This window comes from Neolamprologus multifasciatus, chromosome 22 (genome assembly GCF_963576455.1).
Source record: "Neolamprologus multifasciatus chromosome 22, fNeoMul1.2, whole genome shotgun sequence".
NCBI lineage: Eukaryota > Metazoa > Chordata > Actinopteri > Cichliformes > Cichlidae > Neolamprologus > Neolamprologus multifasciatus.
Genome location: NC_140459.1, coordinates 27491990 through 27518359, shown reverse-complemented (window position 1 = coordinate 27518359; position 26370 = coordinate 27491990). Strand labels below are relative to the sequence as shown.

Below are 26370 nucleotides of genomic sequence, written 5' to 3'. Positions count from 1 at the left end.
AAAAAGGGAACCACCCCCCACCCTCCACCTCATGATGCTTAATCGATGTAATCAAATTTAATTTGATGCAGGGGAAAAATGCACAGAAATAAATTATTTTTCAAGAATAATTAAATAGATTCAACATTTTTCTTCAACAGAATTGCAGAATTCACAGATGGTACTTTCCCAAAGGAAAAAGTACTACAGCTTACTAGTGTATATTAGACTTAACAGTTACTATATACAGTAATGGACTTCTATATATTTTACATCAGATTAAAACTTTGGGTGTAAGAGTCAGATAATTATTTATTAAAAGCTAGACATTTTAAATGAGAATAAGAAAGAAAAGTATGTCTTTGTGCCCCCTTTTTCCTTTTAATGCCCTATCGGTCCCCCTGGCTAAACTTTGCTAGATCCGCCCCTGAACAGTTACCAGCCGTCAGCTGCATAGAAAAAGATCCTGGTGTAGAAAGTAATAATAAATACATTCTAACAACAGCTTATCAAGGTTAATAGTGCTGCTGTTGTTCAGCCGCTGGTTTCCTCTTTCTGGTGAGAAGTGGGCCAAAAACAAACAAGAGAGACGGACTCGCGACAGAAAAGCTGATCATTGATCAGTTTCAGATTGAAGTAGCAGCAAGAAGAGGGAGGGAGAGAGAGGCAGTTGCTCCATATATCGGTTGTTAAGCTTAACGTGGGAATGCTTTACAGACATTCAGAGATGAACTTACACACTTGCTTTACTTCTCTCTGGGAAAACTTCCTCTGAGATGAAATGCTGGTTTGGTAGCGATGCTACAAATACACACAGCCGCTCTATCACGTGATGCATACTGCTGCAACGTGCTACGGTTATGAGCCGAGTTACGCCGTGTAGCAAGTTTTGTGAGGTGCTTTTTTGATATTTAATGGATCGGATTACATTTTTTATTTCTCGCCGATATCCGATCCAGTAATTTGGGTCAGTATCGGACTGATACCAATACGTAATATCGGATCGGTCCATCTCTACTGGAGTCCCCAGGCAAACTGAGCCTATATTACCATAACGAACAGATGGTTCAGGGTCAAACCTTTTTCCTTCATTTTTGATAAAGCTCTAATGATAAGCTTTATCAGAAAGGAAGGTTTGAAGCCAAATCTTAATAGAAGACAGAGCGTCTGTCTCCTGAACTGAGAGCTGGTTCCACAGAGGAGCCTGATAGCTCTGCTTACTTTTGAGATCTCTGGGAACTGCACGTAAGCCCACAGACGAAGTGCTCTGTTGGGATAATATGATACTATGAGGTCCTTGAGGTCCATGGGACCCTCATTCAGAACTTTGTATGTAAGTAAAGACCTTTAAATCTAATACTGGACTTAACAGGAAGTCAATGAACAGAAACTAGTATGATTTCTCTCACTGTGACATCTTGGATAAACTGGATGTTGCGCACTGAACTTTTAGAGCAGCAGTGTTGGGGAGTAACAGAATACATGTAGTGTAAAATACAAAATATGAGTAACTGTATTCTGTTACAATTACTGTTTAAAAAGGTGGTATTCAGAATGCAGTTACTTTCTTGAAATAAATGGATTACGTGCTCTATTTTTGGTAATTCGACAGCGGTGGAAACCCAAACAAAACACACATTAAGAGGCTCTAATGCCTGTGTCTCAATTTCGCAGCCCATGTCACCTCTACTTGCAGCCCGCATAATGACGTGAAGAAATATTATTTAAAATTATCATTCAAAAGATAATTTAATATGAAGGCAATAGGCAGAGTGTTACAGGCATAGCCCTAAAGAATGTAGCCTCATGGAGGCAGCTGTTGTAAGTTATTAAGACTCGACTGTACACCGTGTTCGTGTTTTCCTCCGACACAATAAGTTCCGCCTCTCTCCGTCTTTCCCTAGCAAAGTTGACACAGATAACAAAGTAAAGCTAGTTTTCAGCTACGAGCCCGACATGGAACCGACGTATTAGCCAGAGGTCCCTTTACTACGGTTCAGAGTAAAGGGACCTGTTTTATATACGCGCTGAATAGTTTTCTATACGAGATCGCTGCAAAAAGTGCAGCCTTACCTAATGTCCACCCTACTGTTACTCACTTGATATTAAGATTTAAAAATCTAGTTGCTATTGGTATGGTGAGTAACCTTCTTAATAAATCACACAGCAACAGTACATTCATGTACTGCATGATAATATATTAAGTAATACAAAGTATTCACAATACTTTACTCTCATTGAGTAATGTATTCCCAACACTGTAGAGCAGCCTGATAATAACAAAATATATAGTCCAGCCTCAAAGTTTGTAAAGCTTTGAAGGAGCAGTAAAAATGTTTATTTATGAATTGAGCCAGTCCCAGGAGGTGTTCACTGTTTTTTTAATAATCTCGTATATCCTGTGCTGTGTGGTGATGCTCGTTCGCTTCAGTCTTGGGCAGTCTGTCACAGGCCAGTGGCCCAGCTTGAGCCCGCACCCATACTCCCATCTGCCTGACTCCCTCACCAGATGCTGCAGCTTCATCCAAGAGAAAGTCACCCAAACTGACTACCCCCTTTTTCACAAAAAATCAATACCAGCTTGAGAGGAAATTGTTCAAAAAAAACTTATGTACACTCACTTAACAGAACAAGTGCCTCTCTGAGATTGATGCCAAAACCAGAATAGCTTAAGTTTTTTTTCCGTTTTTTATATGGCCTGAAATGTATTTAAGACCTTTTCAAAACTGCACGTGCTCGTGCAGTCGCTCGTGAATGGATTAAAAGCTGGTAAACCACATTCACTCACCCTCAGTCCAGCTGGACCTGGTAGCCCTGGATCACCAGCCAGTCCTGCTTCACCCTGATTATGAAAAAAACAACAACATTTGCACAGTCACAATGTCTGCGTTTTGAAAAGAAATAGAAAACAAAGGTCAGAAAGTTAGACGATTTCTTTGAAAATTTATAATTGTTACAGTTTTACCAAATAGTGTTCTAAATACATGCCAATAAGACATTATTTCAAAATAAAACAGAAAACTGTCACATAGAATCCTCATCTACTTTTGAAATATAATGGAAAGAAATAGTGAAACGTTTATCTATCAGCTTTTATGAAGATAAAATAAAAAAACAACTGCTTTTGCTTTTATATTTTATCCTCATAAAATCTGATAAATAAAATACAATAAAGTTAAAACAGGAAGAAGAGTTGGAAAATATGTTTTATGAAACTACCAGTTCCTTATCCTGGTAGGAATTGCTTGGCAAAATAAACAAGGGATGATATAATGAGTATTGAGAAAAAATACTGTGAAAAAAATCATTTCCAAGTGTCCAAACAAAAACTGCTTTGTTTGGACACTTGGAAATGATGAATAAAATATAAATACACCATTAAGAACACCTGTTATTTCATGGAAAAAAAATCAGCAAATGCCTTTTTCTAAACATCTTTTTATTTTTTTTAAATATGCATATATATTTAATACTTTAAATTTTGATATACGGTATAAAAATAACACCATAGCTGTATAAGTTTGCTTCTTACTGTGTCGCCTTTGTCTCCACTTAAACCATCAATGCCTGGGATTCCACCAACTCCCTGTGAGATGGTTGAAAACACACAATCAGTACCAGTTTGGAGCCGTTTAAAACTCTAAAAGTCAAAAGTTCTCCAGGTCTCCAGCTTCACACCTTCTCTCCTTTTTGTCCAGGAGGACCTGTCAACCCTATGCTGCCTCTATCACCCTGTGAATACAAAACAAGCGTTAACGTCTATAGTTCAGTCACAGTAAGGCATGCAGGGGGGCCGGGGCAGGCGGCGGTGACGTGCTGTCAAAAAAATCAACCCAGCAGTATCACAGAACATGGTTTAGTACCCGATGGATGGACAGTCAATTAAACACAAAGAACAGGAGATGTATTATCACTGCACACACAGTAAAGTTAAAGTTATACACAGAACACAAAGACTCACATAAACCGAGACAAACAAAACACTTTTGAGTAAAGGTTCGGGAGCCAGAATATCCTTACAGCTTCACCAAGACCCGCTATGGTTTGGTCGCACATTCGACCAAAGACTCAAGGAACAATGGCTTCCCATTGTCCTCAGAGCATCACACTTTTGGTTTGTACACTGATGTCATCTTCTGTGCCAAGGAATCCCTCGTCTGAGCAAAAAGTAATGGCTGTTAAATTACACGGTACCATGAGGTCTCAACCACCGCAAGACTTCCCTCTGCTTCATAAACCACTTTACAAGTCACAGGAGGTTGCCCTTTAATTATTTCAATCATATTAGCACACGTTGTTTAGATCAGCAAAAGGGACTCCTGTTCTGCTGCACCCCATGGCAAAAAGACATTATCCATAAGAAGAGTGCTGCACGTGGAGCTCTCTGTTCTAAAGATGCGATTTGAAGCAATTAAACCAGTTTTGATTTTGCTCCCCCGCCACGTGCTCAGGGAGACTCGGTGACCAGCTCAGCCACTTTGAACCGCAGCTTAAAGTCAGTTTACGTCACGTGTTTGCATCAGGTTTCGAAAAGCAGCAAATTGCAGCCTTCACATGGAGAAAGTGAAGACAGATGCTTGCGCAGTAAGAAACAGAAAAAGCAGCAAGGCGCATTAAAGTTCGATTTAATGCGCGTTTTATCAAACCTGCAAGTTTTTCTTTTTTCAGCTATAACAAGTAGAAAAGTCAAATAAATGTATCATGAAATGACTTTTGCTGTCGCTCCGACTGCACTGCCCCCCTGTAGCGCACCTGTATTATCCAGAAGAATTTACAGGTGTGTTCTCAAAACTATCAGGATAACACTTGTCGTCTTTTAGATCTCTTGGGCATTTTTAAGTGTCCCTTTCAGTGCAGTGTGAGTGGTGAATACCGAGAAGTTTGTTTCAGGGAATAAATTACACCGTGGGACTCCCGACTGGCACTGGAAGGCAGCACAGAGGCTGTGATTTGTGCAGACTGGGTGGGCGTCTGCACTGGCTCCCTGCTACATATCCTCTGTGGTAACCTGTCCTATAATTCATACATCTGTTACTCTGACAATAAGAGATGTATGCGCACGTTCCTAGACACTCCCAGGAAAAAACATATAGAAAAAAAGGCAAAGGCAAAAAAGCAAGATAGCAAGAAAGACTTGAATAAAATAGATCTGAAGGAGCAGATTAGAACATTTTGTCTACATGCATATAAAATATGCACAATACACAGACAAACATGTATCTGGGTTAAGATGATGCTCATGCAGAGTTGTGAAGGACAGGTTTACTTACCTTCTCACCTCTGCCACCTTTGACAGAGTTTATACTGCCCTGCAAATAATTAACCAATAAGGATTAATTATTATCGAGGCTGAAAGAAAAGCAGAAAAGCTTGAAAGCGTAGCATGTGACGTGACCAAGACTAGTTTATTTAGAGTGGGGGAAATAATTATTGGATTTGTAAATTTGCTCCGATCACAGAAATGAAGGATTTTTGTGCTGAAATAAGTATTTGATCCTCTAAAGTTTGTCTGTGTGCCACACAATCAGTGACAATTACAGATACTCCTGATCTCAACTTATTATATGTATAAAGCACACCTATCCACAGAATCAGTTTTTTCCAATCCAACCTCTTCACCAACACAGGCAAGACCAAAGAGCTGTCCGTCACGCTCTATGTAAGATCTTACCTGATGGGGTGAGGATGATCATGAGAAAGGTGGTGGATCAGCCTAAAACTACACATGAGGAGCTTGTTATTGATCAGACGGTGGCTGGGACAACAGTCACTGGTAACATTTAAATGATTCAAAAGGAGGTTCTGGAGAAAATGCTGTGGTCAGACGAAACTAAACTCAAACTCTTTGGCAACAACTCGACCCAACTGAAGAAAGAGAAATGCTGAGTATGTCAAACACTCAAGTGGCAACATAATGCTTTTGCACTGCACTGTACAGGAAGACTTCACAGCACAATGTACTGTAAAATCTTGAATGAGAACCTCCTTCCATCAGCCAGAATACAGAAGATGGGTCATAGATAGTCTTCCAGCATGACAATGACCCAAAACATACAGCCAAGGCAACAAAAAGGATAAAAACAAAGAAGCACATTAAGGTCACGGAGTGGCTTAGACCTTCTCCGGACCTCAATTTTATAAATTTGTGGAGGGACATTTGAGTTGCAAAGTGGTATCCAAGAAACCTAAATGATTTTGAGAGTTTCTGTAAAGAGAAATGGGTTCAAATCCCCCCTGACATGTGTGCAAACTTGGAGACCAATTACAAGAAACATCTTAATGCCTGCTTGCCAACAACACTTCTCCACCAAATACTAAATTATGTTTTGGTTAGAGATCAAATGCTTATTTTTACTCAGTGACATACAAATCATTTTATAACATTTATGTAATGTGTTTACATAAAAATCATGACTCTTTCCTTCTTTGAAAGTGAGCAATCTTACAAATTCAGCATAGTAATTATCAAGTAATCATTTCCCTCACTGTACTCCAAAAGCTTTGAAGCTATCTTAAAAGTAAAAAGATGTGACTGTGGACATTTTTAAGTTTTCATACGCTTTGTCCTTTTTCTCCTTTGAGTCCAGGTGGTCCGATAGCACCCTTAGGGCCAGTGTCACCCTGAAAAAAGTAGGCAGGTTCACACAATAAAAATAAAGCCGAACAACTATAATGAAAGTGTAATCCTTTATCACAAACACTATAGAACTGAAAGGCAGTGGTAGATGACCTTTTCACCCATAGGACCTGCAACACCGGGTGCACCCATGCGACCCTGTGAGAAATGAAAACACAGCCGTCTTTTGAAAGCCATTGAAGAAAGGATTCCCACTCACCCGTGGAAATAATAGAGAGGGATTAGGCGTGGTAAAATCAGCGGGGCTTTACCTTTTCTCCAGCAGGGCAGGAGCAGTTCACGTGAGGGCCTCGTTGTTGCTCAGCACTGGTAGGTGTTGGCGTGGGGATCTTGTAAGGGGGAGCCTCTGTCACAACCGTCTTAGGGCACTGAAATGAAGCAATTTATTTTGATAAAACTGGACCATGATGCTGTGATAGAAGAGACAGGCATCTCTGATTAAGGCTAAAACTATTCAGACCCACACTACTTTTAAAGTAGCTTCTGCTTTAGAAGAAATGATACCTATATGGTCTATACCTTTATGATGAGCTGATGATGATCAGTGTCACTCCTGGGTTTATATTAGTGCTATTTTAAGGTTTGCAGGCATCCCTGTGATCTAAAAACTGACGCTTCAGGATGCTCAACTGAAACATTTCATTTCAAAAGTGGCTCTGTATGATGTCATAGAGAGTCACAAGCACACACTGTTTAAATCTTGTGTTTCTGAAGGTTAACCAATGAGAAGGAAGTGGGGGAAAAATGAATGAGAAAAAGCTTCAGACAGTGGATGAATTGAGGGGCTGCATCAGCAACCAACATAAATAAGAACTATTTTGAGCTATTGTGATTCATGCAAAGCTAATCTAGTGGAGTCCAAGAATTAAACATTAGCATGACAGCTCATGACAGCTAGATCCTATAGGCTGTTTAGTTGTGTCTTAATTACATAGTTAGCAAAATTAACTAGTTGTAAGCTGGTGAGATTGCGAAGACAATCATTTTTTTAATCTGTGGTAGATGTGCCTGGGTCAGTTCATTAGCGTTATAGCATATATCTGTGTTAGGCAAAGAACCACTGTACTTCTGTTTTTATCCTGAGGATTGTGGCACTAATGTGTATTATGTGTCAACTCCATTAATCAGCTAATAAATACCACCGTGTGGAGGTCTGATTAGTCACATTGGCAAGTAACTGCTTGTTTCTGTTTCCATCATATTTCAAAGGAGCAAGTGGAAAATATCTGGATTTTTTTTCACTTCATCTTAAATGTGTATGAGTGTCAAACTGCTCCTCTAAAGCTGTTTGAAAAAGCTGTATTGTACAGAGTTACAAAGTAACAAAGCTAAACTTATTATTCAAAGTAGCTTAGCTGTTCAAGCTACAACGGAGCTGGGGGGGCACACACTCATGCAAACTTAATTATTTGGATGTAACCTTTCCTTTAAACACAAAGCATCCCATCTTGTGGTAGATGTATATTTCTATGCAACCAGGAACCTCCACGGCTTAGCAGCAGCATCTGAAAGACGCGTTTCGCTTTCACTGCAAAGACGCAGACTCTGGGCCTGTTGGCCTGTAATACTTACAGGCCCGTTAGGTAGATCACAGCAGGTTTCCAGCTCGGCATGCTTGGAATCGCAGTAAATCATCATTCTCTGGAGGTCAAACTGTATGTACACAGATTAACAACAGGTCAACTGCAGAAAAATAACCTTGACTGACACGAATCACACTGTTGCCAAAACGGAGGTAAAGACTCACATCAATTGGCACACTGTCATACAGCCTTTTCCCAATCACTGTCTTCCCCTGGATATCAATGTCCTCTCTGTCTTCTATCGGCAGCGTCTCAATGTGCTTGCAATCCAAGTACAGAGACACAGACTTGGACTCCACACTGAGGGCAATCTTGTGCCAGTTGCGGTCAAACAGGTTGTCGACTTCAGGGTTTTTGAACACAGCCCTCACAGCATCTTTTGTAAGGCCCACAGCGTTGTACTCCACTGCCTTGTTCTCACCGTCCAGACGGATGGACACCTGACAGGTCAGAAGCACAGGGATGTGAACTGAAACATAAAGGAGCTTGTTTTCCATAGGGGGAAGTAATGAATGTACAAAAATAAATAAAATATTGAATGAAAAAGAGAAGTCAGCGAGGTGAGCCCATTCGATGATGTAATTCTCCAAGTTGGGCCACATGCAGAGACATGTACATCTGTCACTATTTACATTTGGCTCACTCACCTGTGGAATTCCATATTTGTCAAAAATCTGCCAGAGGTACCAGTCTTCACGCCTCGAGGTTTTCCTGAATTTAAATGTGGTCACAAAGGCATATTCGTCTGGCAGCCCTTGACGAAACACATCTCTGTGGAATAAAAGTACATTATTATTACTGCTTTATTTTCCCTTTTTAGTGGATGTGGTAAACCAACAGTTGCATTGGCTGTACAGCAGTTGAAATATTAATGTATAAGGTTAAACACAGTCCCAGTGTTTTACCTAGCAACCAGTGTGTTTGTAGCTACTCTTCCTGCTCTTCTTAGCAGTTTTACACTGACTTCTTATATTCAAACTGTTGCCTGTGTATTTATAGAAACAGCAAAATAAAATAAACTGTTCACATCTGAATTAATATTCATAAAGGAAAAGCTCAGAATTCTGTAAAATTTGAAAACTGGAAAAACCTTTCAAAGAATAGGATTAGCCAGGATGCTCACTGGCTAACAATTTGGGATTGACACCTTGTTAGCCAAAATCATTCTTTCACAAATCCAGCGCTTGTTCTTCTGTTTCAAAACACCACGGTGGTAAAAATGCGCACCATGACACTTCAAAAGGAACTTCAAAAATCAATGGGGCATGTTACTGTAGTCAAACCTATTTTTTAGGCTCTCTATGGCTACAAGTTAGCTTAGCATAAATACTGAAAATTGACACGGCTAGCTTAGCCACCAAGTAACAAGTAACAAAAAAAGGTTTAAACTTCACCAAAAACTGTGTTTTGGTGCTTTAGTTTAGACATTTGCACCATCAAAGCAGAATACTAGTTAAGGTGTATTTATTTTTAGCTTTAAGAGTTAGCTAATTTTATTTTTTCTGTAGCGTCCTATATAAAAAACAGTGCAGACCGAAAACACACTTAATGAGACAAAAACATTTGACAAATGGGGAGAAGACATCCACGTTCTCCTGGTTGGCCAGTTCTGAGCCTTCAAAATGACTTCCCTTTATCCCTTTATGGATCTCAGGATGTCAGGAATAAGTCTAAAAAAGACTAAATTGGTGTCATTAGTACTTAAGTAGATGGCTAGTGGTTGTTTCAAAGCTGCCAAAGAAAGTGTCTCTTTTTAATACCACATTTACTGACATTTCATCTGGCTGTGTTGAGATAGCGACATATCAACTCTAACTCCATAAGGTTAATATACAGAAGATGTCATTAATATAGCTACATCGTAATGATGTTTCACATGGGATTGTGTCATAATGTATTGCAAGTTGGTCTTAGTTGTGTTTGGCTTTGAATCTCCTCATTGTTGGAGTTGTTGTGCAGGAAACATTTCCTTTTCAGCCAGAACTGAGATGTAAAAGGATGAATTTTTGGAGACTTCAGAGACTTCCTTTTTGCCACTTTCACGTGCATTGACAGGGCTCAAAAACAAGCTGAGCTGTTTAAAGCATAATGGGCAGGTCACTTACTCTGTGTTTTGTACTATAGGCATGGTGCCAAGGCGAACATATGAACTTTGTCCATCTTCAGCTCTGGTTCCCAGAATATCTCTCACGTTGAAATACTCCATCAGGTCAAATCCTGCAGCAACACAGTAAAAAAGCCTAGTTGGACTCCACACACACATAAAAAATTCATGCCAGACTAAAGTTGAGTTATGGCTTTGTCAGATTTCTAGGGGGTACACTGAAGTTTAACTGGGTCAGTCCCACCACACCCTGCATCGACTGTGTTTTTGACTTTTTGAAGAATTGCTGAATTAATGGACAACTGGAAAATACAGATGTTTTCTGGACCATTTAAATATTTGTTAGATTTGTTGCCAGAATGGGGGGAAAAAAGCTCGTTTCCACTGCTGGTAAGGTCCTCGTGTGAGTCTGAGAGAGCGCATCTGTGTGTACATTGTTCTGCAGCGTGTGATTTGAAGTGGTGTGACCACAGACCATAGTTAGGTGGTTTAGAGAGGACACTCCCTTGTACAACAAACAAGTAGCTGTAGCTATGGCGATGCCAGTAAGACGAGCGCTTGTGCAGCACTAATGCTGCCAGTGTGTCCAGCAGCTCTCACTGAAAGCTGGTGGTTAGCCTATGTTGTGTAGTCTGAGCTCTCCGGAAAGCAGACTGCGGCATAAGTGAGTCAACAGAATGAGAACAGCCTGAACATTTTCCTGCACAGCCCTAGTTATGCAGCAAAATCTGTGTGAGACTTCTAGTGGGAATAATAACAGCAGCGCACTAATCTTTCAAAGAGGAAACCGCAGCATTAAGGTGGTAATGCGAGAGTCTGGCAGAAAAGCTCAGTGGATGTCATAGGAAATAGCTTGGAAGCAGGTGGTTAAGCGCACACGTAGCCTGCCCCTGTGTCATTAGCAACAGAGCAAAAAATAACGTTAGAATCAAAAGTCTTCATGACAGATGTAACTGATCTGCCATCAGCCGCACACAACAGCTGCTTTATCTGTCAGTAACGTGCCTCGCATGCACCGTTAACAATTATTTTATTCACTCAGCAGTGGGTGGAGACTTTCTCTTTGCTCAAACGCACACACACGGAAACATTTCTCATTGTCTTTCATTCATTTGATGAGGAAACAGCCTTATTAGTTAGGTTACCTTTACTGGCCACCAGATGGTGCTGTTTCTTTGCTCACTTAAAACACAAGAGTCATCAATTTTGCCTTAGCTTTTTTGTTGTTTGTTATTGTACGATCTACTGTGCAATATAAAGCGCCTTGAGGCGACTGTTGTGATTTGGCACTGTATATTAGGTAAATGGAAAACACAGCTTCAAACACACACACATTCTTAAGCCTGACATCTAATGTGAGTCATCTTTAATTTTCTCACCATGTTCATGCAGAAAAATCCAAAAAGGATTTGTTGCTGTGTTCTGATACCTGAGACTTTTGCCTTATTTAAACCATGGGATGGGATACTTGCAAAATCCCCCCCAGTCTCAGTTGGGTTATTTTTAAAACGTCTGCTGATATACGTGTGATCCTTTGCTACCTGAAAGAAAACACTTTGAGTAGTTGACAACTTAACAAGTAAAAAAGTAAATCTTTGCTGTACAAGAGCGATGTTTGCTGGTTATCAGTTGCTCGAGGAAGCCACGCAGCTGTGAGTTACACTGGCCTCGATTCTCCCTGTCACTGTGCTTGCATCGTGCACACCATGCTGTTTCTGTGGCTCTTTGGGGCCAAATCTGAGCACAAAGCTGTAATTTGAACTGGCAGCAGATAGCGTATAATCAACCCAAAAAGTTATTTTGGACAGCCAAAAACGACCACTGGGGTGATCTGCGGCAAAAGCCAGATGAGTTCACCGACTGGGAAAGGCGAGCGCATACACACAGCATTCTTTTGATGGGAGCAGATGGCAACATTTGTACAGTAGATAGTGAGCGCGGAGCCACGGAGATGCTCCGCAGCCTCTTGTGTGTGCTCGGTACCCTGAGGGGGTCTGACTAGACAGCCCATGATAAATACAAGTCTCATTCAAACCGCAGGTCTCTTGGCTGTCAAATCATAATAAGTGGCAAATAGTCTTGACATTTAGCAAAGAGAACTGCACTCCCTGTGCACCAGCACAGAGGCATTTGTTGTGTAATTATAAGAAGGACCTGCAGGAGTAGCAATGATAAACACCGTGTGTCTGTATGAAGAGAAAATCTCGGTGTGCTTACCCGCAAACTGAAAAAAAGTACTTTGCTCAAGCAAGTTTGACATTGTACATCTTAAAGTTAGCTGCATTTACAGAGCGACTGCAGCTTGGAAATCCCCAGACATCTTTATCATGTCAGGGAGCGTCAGACCTCAGACCGCTGTGTGATAACATTTCGCCCCAAGTGGAGCCCACAGCAGGTTTTTGCTCGCAGAAAAGACCTGATTGTGACGCAACTGTCTGTGTTACTGTGTTACATACATTAGAGAAAATAAGTCAATAAGCACCCCTGTGCTGTATCTACTGGTGCTAAAGTGAAATAAAAACTGAACATTTTCATTGGGCTGCCTTTGCTTCCAGACAACACTATGGGAACAGTTAAAGTATAAAAAATGAGTAATTATGATGGAATTTAAAATTATGATAGTGTTTAGCTGTAACTAAATGTAAAGCAAATATAAATCAGTGCAGTGTGGAGTGTATTCATGGCCTGTTCCACAGTATTCTATAGTCTGGGTACAAGAGAAGTGTTTCCCATAGAGTTTTCCACTGGAACAAGATCTGACAAACAAATCTTTGGTCAGAGGATTTATTCCAGTACGAGTGCCTAGCGCATCTGACAAAGTGACACATCTGCTTAAGAAAGCATCAGTGGCTTTCAGTGATTTATCAAAAGTTTGTTCTAATTTCTTTTGCGGCTGAGAGAAAAAGCCAAACCACATAATTAGCACTCGCCCAGTGACGAGGATGTGATAATGTGTCATGACAGCACAAAGTGACGCTGTGTCTGATCATGAAAACACTCTTTCAGTCAAAAAGTCAGCGTAACTCTAAGAGGATACATCAGGGATAAAGCTTTCTCAAAGGGTTCTGTACTTTAGTCCAATATATACTCTTAAAACCTGACTGCAGTATGACGGGAAATACTGTTCATTTAGCAAAACTGAAATACAATAAACAAATATGCACTGAAGTATTTAAAAGTTCAGTTTTACTAGCTCGTAATATTTCACAGAAGATCTCTCAAATAATTGTGAGAAATTAACTGATGATTATAAGATTATGTGGTTAAAGTACAGACTAATCAGGCAGGAATAACATGCCACTGCCATTCGCTGGTGCATCCAGTAGTGGATAGTTAACAGCTAAACCATAGTTTTTCTCACCAGGAAATAAATGTAGTCTAAAAAGTAGACTTCACATCATAGCTCAGTGTGCAACTCCATATTGATGTTGCACTTAATCACTGAATGTGAGAGCTGTGGATGCCAGCAGACTGACAATCTATACGGATGCTACAGAAAAACAGCTCCATGCTGGGACGTCTGCAAACACTCGCCTGATGAATTTACAGGTTCAGTAACTAATTTCATCGAAATTTGAAATCAAATTGAATTTTAAAAAATTTTATATTTTGGACGGTTTCAAATTTAGGACTATCCTGTGTATGTTCATTGTCAATCACAAGTTATTAGCTAATGAGACGTTCCTCATCTCATCTGAATTTTGTTAGTTTGTTGCCTTTTTACTAAACTGAAAAATACATCTGGGAACTTTTAAAAGTCTGTTGTTGACAATTATCTACTTTAATTGTCAACAACTTTACTACTATTTAAAGTCATATTCATCACATTAAATCAAGGAGCACTAATGACCCTGTCTCTCAGTAATTGACTCACGACTTCCATCAGTGGTTTAAAGCTGTTTCTGAAGTAAAAGGAAATATAGATATAGATACTGCACAGGACCCTCGAGCTCCCAGGCCTCTTGTAGAAGACCTGAGTTTGAAGGATAAAGACGGCCCGACAGGGGCGAGAGGGGAATTTAAAAAAAGTGGGCTGTTATGTTAAATAGAAATCATTGTCATCCATATTTGATTTGCAGATGTTGCATCAACAAACACAAGTCTTAAACTTAGCCAGTTATTTTTTGTCCAAAACAGATATATTTGGTTTTGTTTTTTTTATTTCATTTCATTAATGTTGTTATATTTAACTTCATTGCCAGCTGGTGTCTTTCTGTTTCAAGTTTCCATGTTATGTCTGTGTGGTTTTCCTCCCACATGTCTAAAGACATGCAGTTTTGATAAGCTGTCCTTAAGAAGTAACGTGTTTTTGGCTGTCATTCAGCAGCCTCTTCAGGGTGTACGCAGTGAGGTCCAGTAGAGTTGTGATGCTGACCAAAAGATATCCAAAAAAGATGGAAGGATGTCCAGGTTTTAAGTGATTTTTTTTAAAGAAATCAAAGTCTGTCTTTCCTGAATAAATCAACAGAGGACCCTGTGCCAGCCAAGTATGTTAAGCTAAAAACATAGCTTTTCGGTGCTCTTACATCTCTTTTTCCTTGAACCTGGACTTAGCACGAGTCCAAACACTCATGCCTGTGCATCTGTTTTTTCTCTTACTGTGATGGATGTGGGTGGGAGACACAGACAGGAACTGAGATTTCCCAGAACACACTCTTATAACTGGTGGGTAAACGGTTTTCAAGACCTCAGAGAAGAACCTTTAACACAGCAGTGTGGAATGTGTGGAATAAAAACATCTAATTATGGAGCGCTACATGCTAGTGAAACAGCAGCTTCTTCACTGCTTATCTTAAAAAGAGCAGCGCCTTGTCTTGACTCTTGTTTGTGACTTACATAGCCTGGATTTCAATAGTGAAGCTGCAATAACAAACACTGAGTGTACTGAGAGGTCACGTCTTTCTACAGATAAAGTGGCGGCGCCTCAAGTGGTCATCTGAAAGGTTTGAGTTTGATGCAGATGAAATGGATAAACTCTTCAGAACTGTTATCTCCCAGAAAAGGATGGTGACCTCGCTTCAGATAAAGCTGAGGAGTCTATCCTAGATAGAAAAGTAAGTTCAAGTATCTTGGAGCAAGAGATCAACCCACCAGCAGGTCAACCATACTGGTAAAGAGAGACGAACCATGAGGTGAAGCTCTGAATTGGCCCACTTTCAAACTTGATTTTGAAAAAGACGAGTGTTTTGTTTTCACAAGTATATTTAGAGAGCTGCCAGCAGCTTCCTGGTCATGAATTAAACCACTTCACTCTCTCATGGAAAGAGAGAGAAACTGTGTGTGAGAACAAACTCTTAGCATGCAATAAATGTTTTTGGAAAATGTAGGAAATGCTTTCAGAAATAAAGACCTGACCTTGTGGTTGACACGTATTGCCAGTGCTGCATGTTGCTGTTAGGAAAGCAGCAGTTTGCACATACCTGGAACCTCTTCAAGACCATAACTGGTGCTGCCGGGCTTAAACCGATCAGGTTGAACCTTCATATTTGGACACAGGACATCTGAGGAGAAAGCAAAAATAATTCAGTTAGACACGCTCGTGCTCTTATTGGACCATGGGGAGAAAGATATGGTAACCCGGTATCTTCCTGTTCAAAATCGAATCTCGTTACTGTTTTATTAGAAGAAGCAATCAGCGGGAAACGTTCTGAGAGGTCAGACGTAAGAGATGTGAAGTGGCATATTGTTAAAGGAAGCAGTCGGATCTTTGAAACACAATCTCTAAACTGATTTTATAGTAGGTGGGGTGACAGTGTTATATTTCCACACACGCGCAGCTCAGTGATGGTGATGACAGCAAGAAAGGCAAACCCTTCAGGTTGGCAGGAGAGCCATTTTCTGTGTCAGGATGCCAGCTTCTGTGAAGGGTGCTGTCTAGTTTCATAGATGTAAACGTTTGCTTAATGTGACCGACAGTTTCTGAGGATCTCTTCACTCCTGGTTAATCCATGGATACAGATAACCTTCATTCATATTGATTTTGCTGGTTCGCGTGAGTTTACGTTTGTTTTTCATTTGTTTGTTTTTTACTAAACTGTGTCATAAAGCACACGCACTAATAATCACATGTGAGCGTGCCGACACACTAAAGAAATGTGAACACGGCAAACTTTATCCCAGCCAAATGTTAATATGTCAACAAGGCCTCACTGCCTTCCCATAAACGCTGGGTGGAGGACATAATGATACACCTCAAAATAGAACAACTCAGGTACAGAATTCAGGGCTCACTTAAGTTCATGAAGAGCTGGTGGCTATTTCTTATTGTGCTGGAATAACGTCTGTTAACTTAATGTTGATTTGTTTTATCATTTTAATTGTTGATTTTTTATTTCTCATTGTACTATAGTGTATGCAGCTGGATGTCTGGCTATTCACAGAACATACGAATACTCAAAAAACAAAAAGAATCAGTGCAAATATTCAAATACAGTCCTGTGCAAAAGTCTCACTCCACCATCATTTATTCTTTATATTTTTATTCCAATAACTTTTAAAGCTGTCTTGAGCCATAGTTTCTGGAGGACTTTGAAAGTTTTCCATCATACATCGGTTGCTTTATTACTAATTTTCATTTTTAGTCCAGTCTTTGAGTTTTTTTTTTTATCGTTTTCAAAGGAGTTTGTTTGTTTGCTTACTTTTTGTTAATTAAGCCAACTAACCCTCACCTATGAATCATTCAAACATTAAAGTAGTGCTGTGTCTTGACAAAAAAAGCCAAATGTGACACAGTATAACAGGCATAAAATACTACTTTCGCACCATTAATGTGATTCCCAAAGAGCTATTTGATGGTAATTTTGAAGTCTAAAATGCTAACGACACAGGTTAAAAGCATCTTATAGTGAAATCCTTAACACAAAGTTAAAAATCCAGCAAAGACATGACACAGCGTCAGGAGATGTGTGCGGTCCTTTAGTTCTTCCATCTACTGTTCACTGAAGCCCCATCAAAGTGGTCTCAGTGAAAGGGTGGCTGTCAAGAACCCAGTCTTAAGGTAAGGGAAACAGGAAGAAAAGGATGAGGTATGTCAAATTACACAAGAGTTGGGCTGATATTAATAACAACTAATTTTACACTTCAGTTCAAATCATTGTAAGGTACACGTCTACCTTACAACAATGCCCACTGTTGTAGGTGTCCTGACTTCAGAAAGGAGGTCAGGACACCTACAACAGTGGGAATCTACAGCTATCTGTAAAACATGGAGGAGGCTCTGTAATGATTTGAGGCTGCATTTCAGCTCTCGGTGTTGAAGAGCTTGCCAAAGCTGATTAAATTCTGAACACAGAACAGTACAAATTTTGAGCTACCATGCAATACCAGCTAGAAAGAGCTTGACTAACATCAACTTCATTTTTTTGCATTAAATTTTTTTAGCATTACACTATCAGTGTAATGCTAAAAAAAACAATACCAGTGATGGGTTGGCCTCTTTATGTGGATTTTACGAGCATTTCTTAACATCACTGACTAGGATCAAGGCTAAGCATGATAAGGGGGAACCATAAAATTTTTTAAAAGTAGACAGAGGATGTGTCAACAGCACCAGTGATCGTCCATATGCTTGCTAGCTTGCTAGCATGCTAGCAGTGCACTTATAATAGAAGACTAACCATATATTGCATATGTGTTGTGCTAACTCTTAGGCTTTATGCATTACACGATTGTTTACAGGCACATGTTCACAAAATGCAGTTGTTAGTGTGACCATCATTGCAAAACATTGTAAACATCATATACCACACAAGTGGGTACATAGAATCTGTTAACAGAAATATCACGCTCATTTTAAACTGACATTAGCATTTGGCTCAAAATAACGCAATGCTATGCATTGTACCGCCTCAGAGCTGCTAGCATAGTTGTAAACTTAGACATGCAGACTTGCCGTTTTATGGTCATTCTTTTGCTCTAAGTGCCATGATAAACTTTCCACTCTGTTGATTGCTGAAATTAAACCGCATTTTTATCAAGACAAACCTGTATCCTCCACTCTTTGAAACTCACCCTGATCGGCTCCCTTGTGTTAACTTTCAGTCAACAGCAGCAAATCCAAATCGTGTTACCCTTTGGAATCACTATATCATGAAACCTGTTATTATGTCATTGATTTGTCTAACCCTGAATGCTATCCTGCATATATTATCTGACAAGTGAGACACTCCAAATTCCCTATTATTTGCTAAAAATCCAATTTTTTTTTCCAATTCACGGCTGTAAAAATCTTCACTGCAGAAAGGCTTTTAACCTGTAGCACTGATTATGAGCGCCTGTCACCTCTTGAATACTTTATCATGCCCCAAGTAGTGCAGTTATTTCAGTTTCTTGTGCATTGTTTTTAATTTGGGCTTGACATTTTTCATTGGGAGCAAAGCTGGAGGAGACCGTTTTTTGCTTGTGTCTGCTTGTGCCTTAATTTTTAAAAAAAAAGAAAAATTTAGACGTTAGATAGGACCTTTGGCTTATACTGTTTATAAAGCCAAAGTTAGCCAAAAATGACCATTCTGTAAAATATATATAAGCACATCACTCTTTTTTTTTTTTAAGATGGTGATGTCACTTGAGCATGCTAAATACTTGAGCTACTCTCAGATTTGTGGCCCTAAGGCTATAATTTCGGGGTCTGGCTGTGAGTTAAAGTGGAAGCAGTGTAAAACTTGCCTTTGGGAATGAATCTCTGTTACAGAAGTATCATCAAAAATGTATGCATTGCATGTGGCATCTGTTTTCAGCCATAAACTGGTAAATTATTCATTTTTGCTATTAGCTGTGTTCCCTGTCACTATTATAGCTGGTGAATTTTTAAACACCATCTGGGTGCCCCTTGTCTGTTATGTGGAGAATGGACATGTAAGGTCAAATATGCAATCTTAGGATTTTGTGTTCTTAGGTGAGGCCACACATGCTCTGTCGAATCAGTGTAGCACAGAATAAATAGTGTCCATTTTTAAAACTATAGATTAAAAGGTGAAAACATCTAACATGGACATTTGAGCCACTGTAGCTGACCCACTTGAAACATTAGAGCTATAATTTTCTGGGTGAAAATAACTCACATCGCTCAGGCAGCCAGTTTTGCTGACCACTGATGTACTTGGAGGCTCACCCGTGGTGATTTTAGAGATTATAGAAAGAAAACACTGAAACTTTTTTTACCTGACTGAATATAGCCTTTGGCTTGTTGAAGTTGATAAAGTATGATTTAAAAATACAATCTTATTGAGTGCCTCGTTCAAAACCTATGAGTCAAGAGTCAGAGGTTACTGGCTTTAAGACAAAACTACAAGCTGCCTTTAAAGCACAAGAGGTATGTAACTTTGTAACATGATACACCCTCAAAAAAGAATGAAGGCATTTTAGTCTTACTCATCACATTCTTGACAGGAATTACTGCTTTTGCCTGACAGGTTAGCACCAGGTTAAAATAAAAGTTGAGGGTTTGTCATTGCTCATCCTTAAGTAAACCATGTAATCATGTCATTTCCATTTTAGCATTTCTTGTTTGTGGTTAAGACTCATGGCATCCCTTTCTTTCCAGTCTGGCTAATTTTAGGCAGGAATTTTAAGCGTTGGCGCGGGAAGCATCCATCATCCCCATAAAAATGCTAGCAAACGGATGGGTCCCTGCTTTGCTACAAAGCTAAAAAAGTTGTTAAGATAGAATATTTTAAGTCTATTTTAACTGATTAAGTTAGCAGTGTAAACTGTTTTGTGTTTCCATGTTGAAACATTTTCTCAGCACACCAGTGGAGAAAGCATTGAGGTTAACACTAAGACAAGCTTTCTACTGCTAAATGCCTCTGCAGTATAGCAGCAGTTGAAAAGGCAGCTGTACCACAGATATGTCTTGGTCGGGAAACTGTCATTTACGAGCTAATTTTTGCAACGGCTTCATATTCAGTCACAAGAAGCCGGGATAGCTCAGTGTGCATGTGCATCTCTGTGTGGTTGGGGTGGGGTTTTGTGGTTAGGGTCTTTCCTCTTTTCACAGTGGTTAAAAGGTTAAAATAAGAGTCAGTTTGATGAAGTGCATATTGCAACTGAGGCAGGCTGTTCAAAGTATAACTTCAAAAAGAAGCCATGCGGCATGCAGTGTGAGTGTTTTGTTGGCAGTGGTCCCGATGGCTGACTTACTCTCACACAGCCTCCTCCTCAGCCTGTCCCTGATCTTGTCAATGGCATTGAAGTCTGTTACATGGAAAACATGGGCATTCTTTGGCTCCGCTGCAATCTCTTCCAGCTCCTCCTTCAGAGCCTCCCCTATGCCCACAGCAAACATCCTGATGTCCGCTTTGGCAGCTTTCTTGGACGGCTCCAAAACATAATCCTGGCTTCGGCCATCTGTGAGAAGAATGGCTACCTTCTGAATGCCTCTGGCGACCGGCCTCGCTCCATTTTGCACTGTGAAGATGTTGCTGGTTGTGTAGTTGATAGCATCCCCAGTCATTGTATTTCCCCCCAGGTAGCGTATGTTGCTTGCAGCTCGCTTCACATCTTCCAGGGTCTTGTGTTGCCCTAGGTTGAACTCAGTGGTTGGTCGGTCACTGTAGCGAACCACGGCTACTCTTGTCTTGTCAGGTGCTACATCAAAAGACTCCACCAGGTTAGACACCCATTGCCTAATCTTCTCAAAGTTCTCCTTTCCAACACTGGATGATGTATCCAGGATAAAAGCCAAGTCATAGTGGACGTTTTTACAACCTAGAGAAGGCAGATGCAGCAAGGATTTTAACACATACAGTCTATAAATGTTCTAAGGCTGCTATTACAACAGAAATTCTAATCATAATGGTCTTACCTGCTCTTTGTGCTTCCACCTTCTCACTGGAAAGAGTCAAGGCCAGGATGACCAAGACCAGGGTGATCCTAAATCCCAGTCTTAATTCCATCTCAGCCTTGGCTTCAGTCTGTTTTGTTTAGCTTATTATAACCATCAAGTTGTTCAGTCTGTGGAGAGATGAATAAAATCACAATTCAGTTCAATTCTATTCAATTTAATTAAAAATATTTATATATTTCTATTTATTGCATTTATATTTATATTGCCTATTTGAGAAGTGTTTTAATTGATCTGTGAAATGTATAGTTTCTGAAAAGTGGCCAATTGACACTGGCTCAAAAAAACAAAATCTACCCTAACTCCAGATGGGTCAAGTAGAAATCCCTCTGAACGCTAGACCTATGCAATCAAAAAATGGGATTTACCGTATTTTTCGGACCATAAGGCGCACCAGATTATAAAGCGCATTAAGTGAAACAAAGCAGTCAGATAAGTCAACTTGCTTCCTCCTCTTCCGTACCATTGATTCATTGATGTTGAATTCTATCACAGCTGCTCTATCCCCATGTTGTTGCAGTATATTAACAATAAACCTCATATTGTGGATGGATTATCTCAATTGTTCTCCTGACTGAATCTTGGCCATGCAATTGCATTTGTCCCTAACAATCGGGAACTCTCACGTTAACTTTTATCGAGTGGAGTTAGCGTTCATGCTCCAGCTTCACTGTGTTTGTTATGCTAACATAGCTGTGTCGCTAGCGATCACATACCACATTATTATGTACCAGCTAGCCTAACTTCAGTAACCCTACAGACATCACTGCTGTTTAGTTTTCTGTCTTCATTTATGTTGGAAGTGATAGCAGAGCTGTACGTTTAAAATTTTTCCCAAATCTCTCAGTCAGAACATGCTATATCCTGTTTAGGTGGAAACTAGCAAGCTAACTTCCTGCTAACTTCTAACTCCGTCAGAATTTGATATATTATGTTTTAATGGATGCCTGGATGTTAAACTTTTTGTTACACCTGGTAAAGCAGCAACATTGACCATTTTATTAAAGATGATTTGACTTTGTGACTTGAAGCAGATGGAGTTTTGGAATAGTCCGCGAGGCTCCTGACTACAGTAGCCGTAATCCATCAAGCGGTGCGGCTTTTTATCTTAGCAAAGTCATATTAAAACATTTTTTAACAGATTTTTGAGTGCCATGTACCTCATAAAATCGGTTTGAGGTCAGTAAGCACGACCAGAATTCAAGGCGCACCGGATTATAAGGCGCACTATTGATTTTTGAGAAAATTAAAGGATTTTAAGTACGCCTTAAAGTGTGGAAAATACGGTATTTTCTTTACAAACAAGTCTTGACAATCATTGGACAAAGAAGGCAATTGTTAGCATTCCAATAGCTACATTTTAAACTGCATTAGACACCTTATATGTGTCAAAGAAAAAGAAAAATCTCATCTCCACTATGGTCCAGTATTTTACTGTCTCCGCTTTGGTATGAAAGCTGGAAGGAAATGTCTTTCATTCTCAGGACATGATAATTGAAACCTAAGACTAAAATACACACTTTTTTGTTTTATAGCAGCAGTGAATACTTCATCCAGAGAAAAACTGGACTTGGTAAAGAGTGTTGGAATTTGCTGCATATATATCAACTCCAACCACATAAGGACAATGTCAGGTCTGTGATGTTTTATGATGATAAACTGCAAAAGTTAACCAAAGTAATTTCTTACTCTTTAAAATATGCATTTAAACACACATCTAACTGCTAGAGTGCCATTTTTACAGGTTTGATCATGTTGTAGCAGACATCAGTCTACCTCTGTTTGAATCATTTTTATGCTGTTGTCTCTGGGTGGCACTGAGAGGAGCCTGTCTTTTAAACTTAATACTATTCTTGATCTTATTGTACACAAGTGGTTGTGATGCCTGCTATTAAGATTGATGTGTGGCTGACTGTAGCCATAACACAGGCTCATCCTGATCTCATTGCAGGGAAAGTTGAGGAAAGTCTGAGTAATGCACAGCTTGGAAAGCAATAATATAAACCATCTTTTACTGTTGTGATATTTTCACTCAATTGTGCTTTTAATGTATGTTTTCCAGAAAGAAAAAGATACATTTTTGGTGGTGGATAGTAACTTTTAACTTCCAGAAATAAAGCAGTGCTGTGTAGTTTTCCTATAACGGAAGGAGCAGGTAATTCACCTTTTCCTAACAGTCATTAGAAAACTTGATATTGATATATATATTTTTTTTTTTAAAAGTAGAAGCTTAAAACACATGATTTTAGAAGGTTTTGCATCTGAATTTCAACAATCTGGAGAAGTGTTGGCAACAAATAAATATATCTGGGGTTGAAAAGTTCAGCCAAAATGTCAAACACTTTAGTTGATCCATAGCCACCTGAGGCCAGTGCCAAAAGTGAGTCAACATAGAGTCCCATGTTGAAATGCCCAACTTCAGTGAAAAAATTAACATGTTTGATTCAAACAAAAAACAAACAAAAAAAATCATCTTTTGGGCATTTTGGATAGTTTGTCCCTTCATAAAAACTACAGAGGTTGTTGAACTGAACCAAACCTCTGACTGCTTGTGATGATTTTGCATCACAAATCCAAGAAAAAACTTCAGTTTATGTGGGTAAATATCAGTTTGTTACTGTACGTAGCACTTATTAACAGGTATCTGCATCTATGTGTTGCATCTGTACATGCCCTAAAATGCATGCAACTTATTAGTCCAGTCACATCTCTGAATATAATAATTTGTTACGCAAAAAAAAAAACTCATTTAAAATAGTAATGTTGAGGCTTCAAGATGCACGCAAACAGTGGCTATGCCCACTCTGTGGTGGGCGCTGGACTTCACTGAGCACATTAAAACATTAGGATTGCTTATGTTATAAGGTAGACCTTAGTCACATACTGCCACTCAGTGATAGTTTCAAAAAAGTGTGATGCAAACTGGAAACAAAGACTATTCGGCTGCTAAATAAAAGTTGTTACTTACAAATGAAATTTTACTTTGATGGCAAACATTCTCTGTAGCCAACTTGTGTAAGACTTGTCACAGTTTCACAAGTATTTGCACACAGGTCAGCATTTTCTATACAAACTACAGTGATCCCAGCAATCTGGCAGCAGCCAACAAACTTGCAATGAGGTTTTCAGTTCAACCTTGTATAAATCTTTTGAACCAGTTTCACTTAGTGATGCCAAGCACCTTCCTGCAGCCACTCATCAACTGCTAGGGAATACACTTTTTTCCCTAGCGGCCAGATGATCACCAACTGATCTGGCCTTGGCAACTTTCATGAAGGAATGAATGGGATGAAAGTTAACCGTAACATCCCTTGAGCAGGTAGGTAAATTCTGTATCATCTAAATAAAGCTAGGCTATCTGTTTCCAGTTGTTATGCTAGGCAGAGCTAGTCACCTCCAAGCTGTCAATCTGTTGATCCAGTTCTTGGCATGAAAACCTGACAACCTGTGTTGTCCAAAATGTCAAGCTAATCATTTACTCGGATTAACTAGACTTTTTAGGACTATAGTGGAGAATGAAGTATAATGAAAGAGCATTAAGTAAACGTAACTACAGCAAATGTAAGAATATATTATTTTAAATTACAAAACGATCTAAACAGAAAGTCAGGAAATATTGTGGTGGGACTCGACAGCCTGTTGACTGTGCTTTAGCTTCTATGTAGTCTGTGACATAGAAAGTTCACTGTGGGTTGTACAAACATCTTTAGCGTATGGTATTGCCCTTATCTGATTCTCCACTGTGCCATTTCTGCTACTTGGTTTCAATGTTGCTATTAATGAATAAAACAGGCACTTTAGCTAAATTACTGTAATTGGTCCAATTAGTGTGCATTTAACATCTCAGAAATTCAGCCCAAAGAGCTTCAATGAAAAAAAACCTACAAAAAATCTCAGCTGCTCAGCTCGATGAGATTTAGTTTCAAGCTCCTAATCTTCATTACTCTGTATGTCAAACAGATTATAATTTATCTTTCTTTCATTACTGATTATATAAAACGTGGAGCTGAATTAATCTGCAGTTTTACGTAGCTACAGTATCTGACGTGAAGCTAAAAACAGGATATCAACATCCCAACCTGGGACCAGATTCCTTACGAACAGGCCTGTTTCCACTTCGTCTCTTGATGGTTGACCTGGGACTGCAGTGTAGATGTCTATAACAGAAGCACCACGTTTATCATTCCCGCAATGCAAAAAACAGAGAAAGGCCTTTTTTTATGTGCAACCAAAGGAGAGGAGAGAAAAAAAAGTATGTTTTCTGATAGCAGATCTGAGCAACACATAAACACAAAAAAAGCCAATAATACAGAACTGCTAAAGAATAAAAAAGCATTTAAGGAAGCAGAATACGCAGTAATACATGGAAGACTTCATGACTTTTTCCCCCTTACCTGGGCTGTCACTCAGTCAGTGTCACTGGAGGTGTCTCTCTTTCTGTCTTTGCCTCCAGCGCTCACACCCTGAATCAGCACTGGGAAAGCATCATTATCACTTGATAATAATCCAAACTGTCACCCCTGCAGGCATCAGAACTCACGAAGGGATTATAATATAATCCAGGGAGACAATCCAGTGCAGAGTGTTGTTAAAAAGTGAGGTGAGCTTCAGCAACCTTGTGGATGAGTGGACAAGGTGGGAGGGAACTGCAAAGGGGGAAAGTGTAGGGTTTCACTTGGGGACGAGGCAGCTTCTACTGTTCTTGACTGGGCTGTGCTCTCACATAAAAAAGGCAAAGAGGCACAGCCAATTATAGAGCCAACTTTATGGATATTTTTGTCCTTTTTTTCCTCTCTGCCTCTCTCTCTCTCTCGGTCCTCCATAGCTGCACCCATCTGAGGTGTTGCCCTTAAAGTAGAGGCATGGCTTCTTGGCAACCACCTCAACTGTCCAGCCGTTGCCACTGTTATAGCCACAACGGAGCCGCCCTGGGGCTGGCGGTGGGCTGGGCCTTATTGGCTTCTACCAGCAACACACTTTTAGAAAAAGGCTGTATTTAAGTTGGGGAAATGATTACAGAACACTTGTGCTTTCAGCTTTGTGTTGAATGGCTGTCCTTGCACTGGCTTATAGTAAAGCTCTGTGATCTATATGTTATGCTGTTTTTCTTGGTTTACACTCATGTCAGACCGCATACATTTCATTTAATATACATTTTTATCATATGAAATATATACTTGTATCCAAATTGATATGTCTCCTTGACTTTATGGTTTCTCATGTTTTT

At 39.6% G+C, this 26370-nt stretch overlaps 1 protein-coding gene across 5 annotated transcripts in view; it reads right to left on the bottom strand.

Annotated features, from left to right (window-relative positions):
* Nucleotides 1-26370, bottom strand: part of col22a1 (collagen, type XXII, alpha 1) — an 89407-nt gene extending 63037 nt beyond the window's left edge. The window contains exons 1-16 of one of the 5 annotated variants that reach the window (XM_085148870.1): nucleotides 25538-26370; nucleotides 25223-25300; nucleotides 21105-21253; nucleotides 20441-21007; nucleotides 15724-15804; nucleotides 10305-10416; nucleotides 8847-8970; nucleotides 8364-8639; nucleotides 8189-8269; nucleotides 6868-6984; nucleotides 6710-6754; nucleotides 6538-6600; nucleotides 5250-5288; nucleotides 3658-3711; nucleotides 3512-3565; nucleotides 2768-2821 (exon numbers count right to left, since the gene is read on the bottom strand). In XM_085148870.1, the coding sequence (XP_085004996.1) occupies nucleotides 2768-2821; nucleotides 3512-3565; nucleotides 3658-3711; nucleotides 5250-5288; nucleotides 6538-6600; nucleotides 6710-6754; nucleotides 6868-6984; nucleotides 8189-8269; nucleotides 8364-8639; nucleotides 8847-8970; nucleotides 10305-10416; nucleotides 15724-15804; nucleotides 20441-21007; nucleotides 21105-21195 (1758 nt within the window). In that variant the 5' untranslated portion in view covers nucleotides 21196-21253; nucleotides 25223-25300; nucleotides 25538-26370. The other 4 variants (XM_085148873.1, XM_085148874.1, XM_085148876.1 and 1 more) reach the window with 4 other exon arrangements.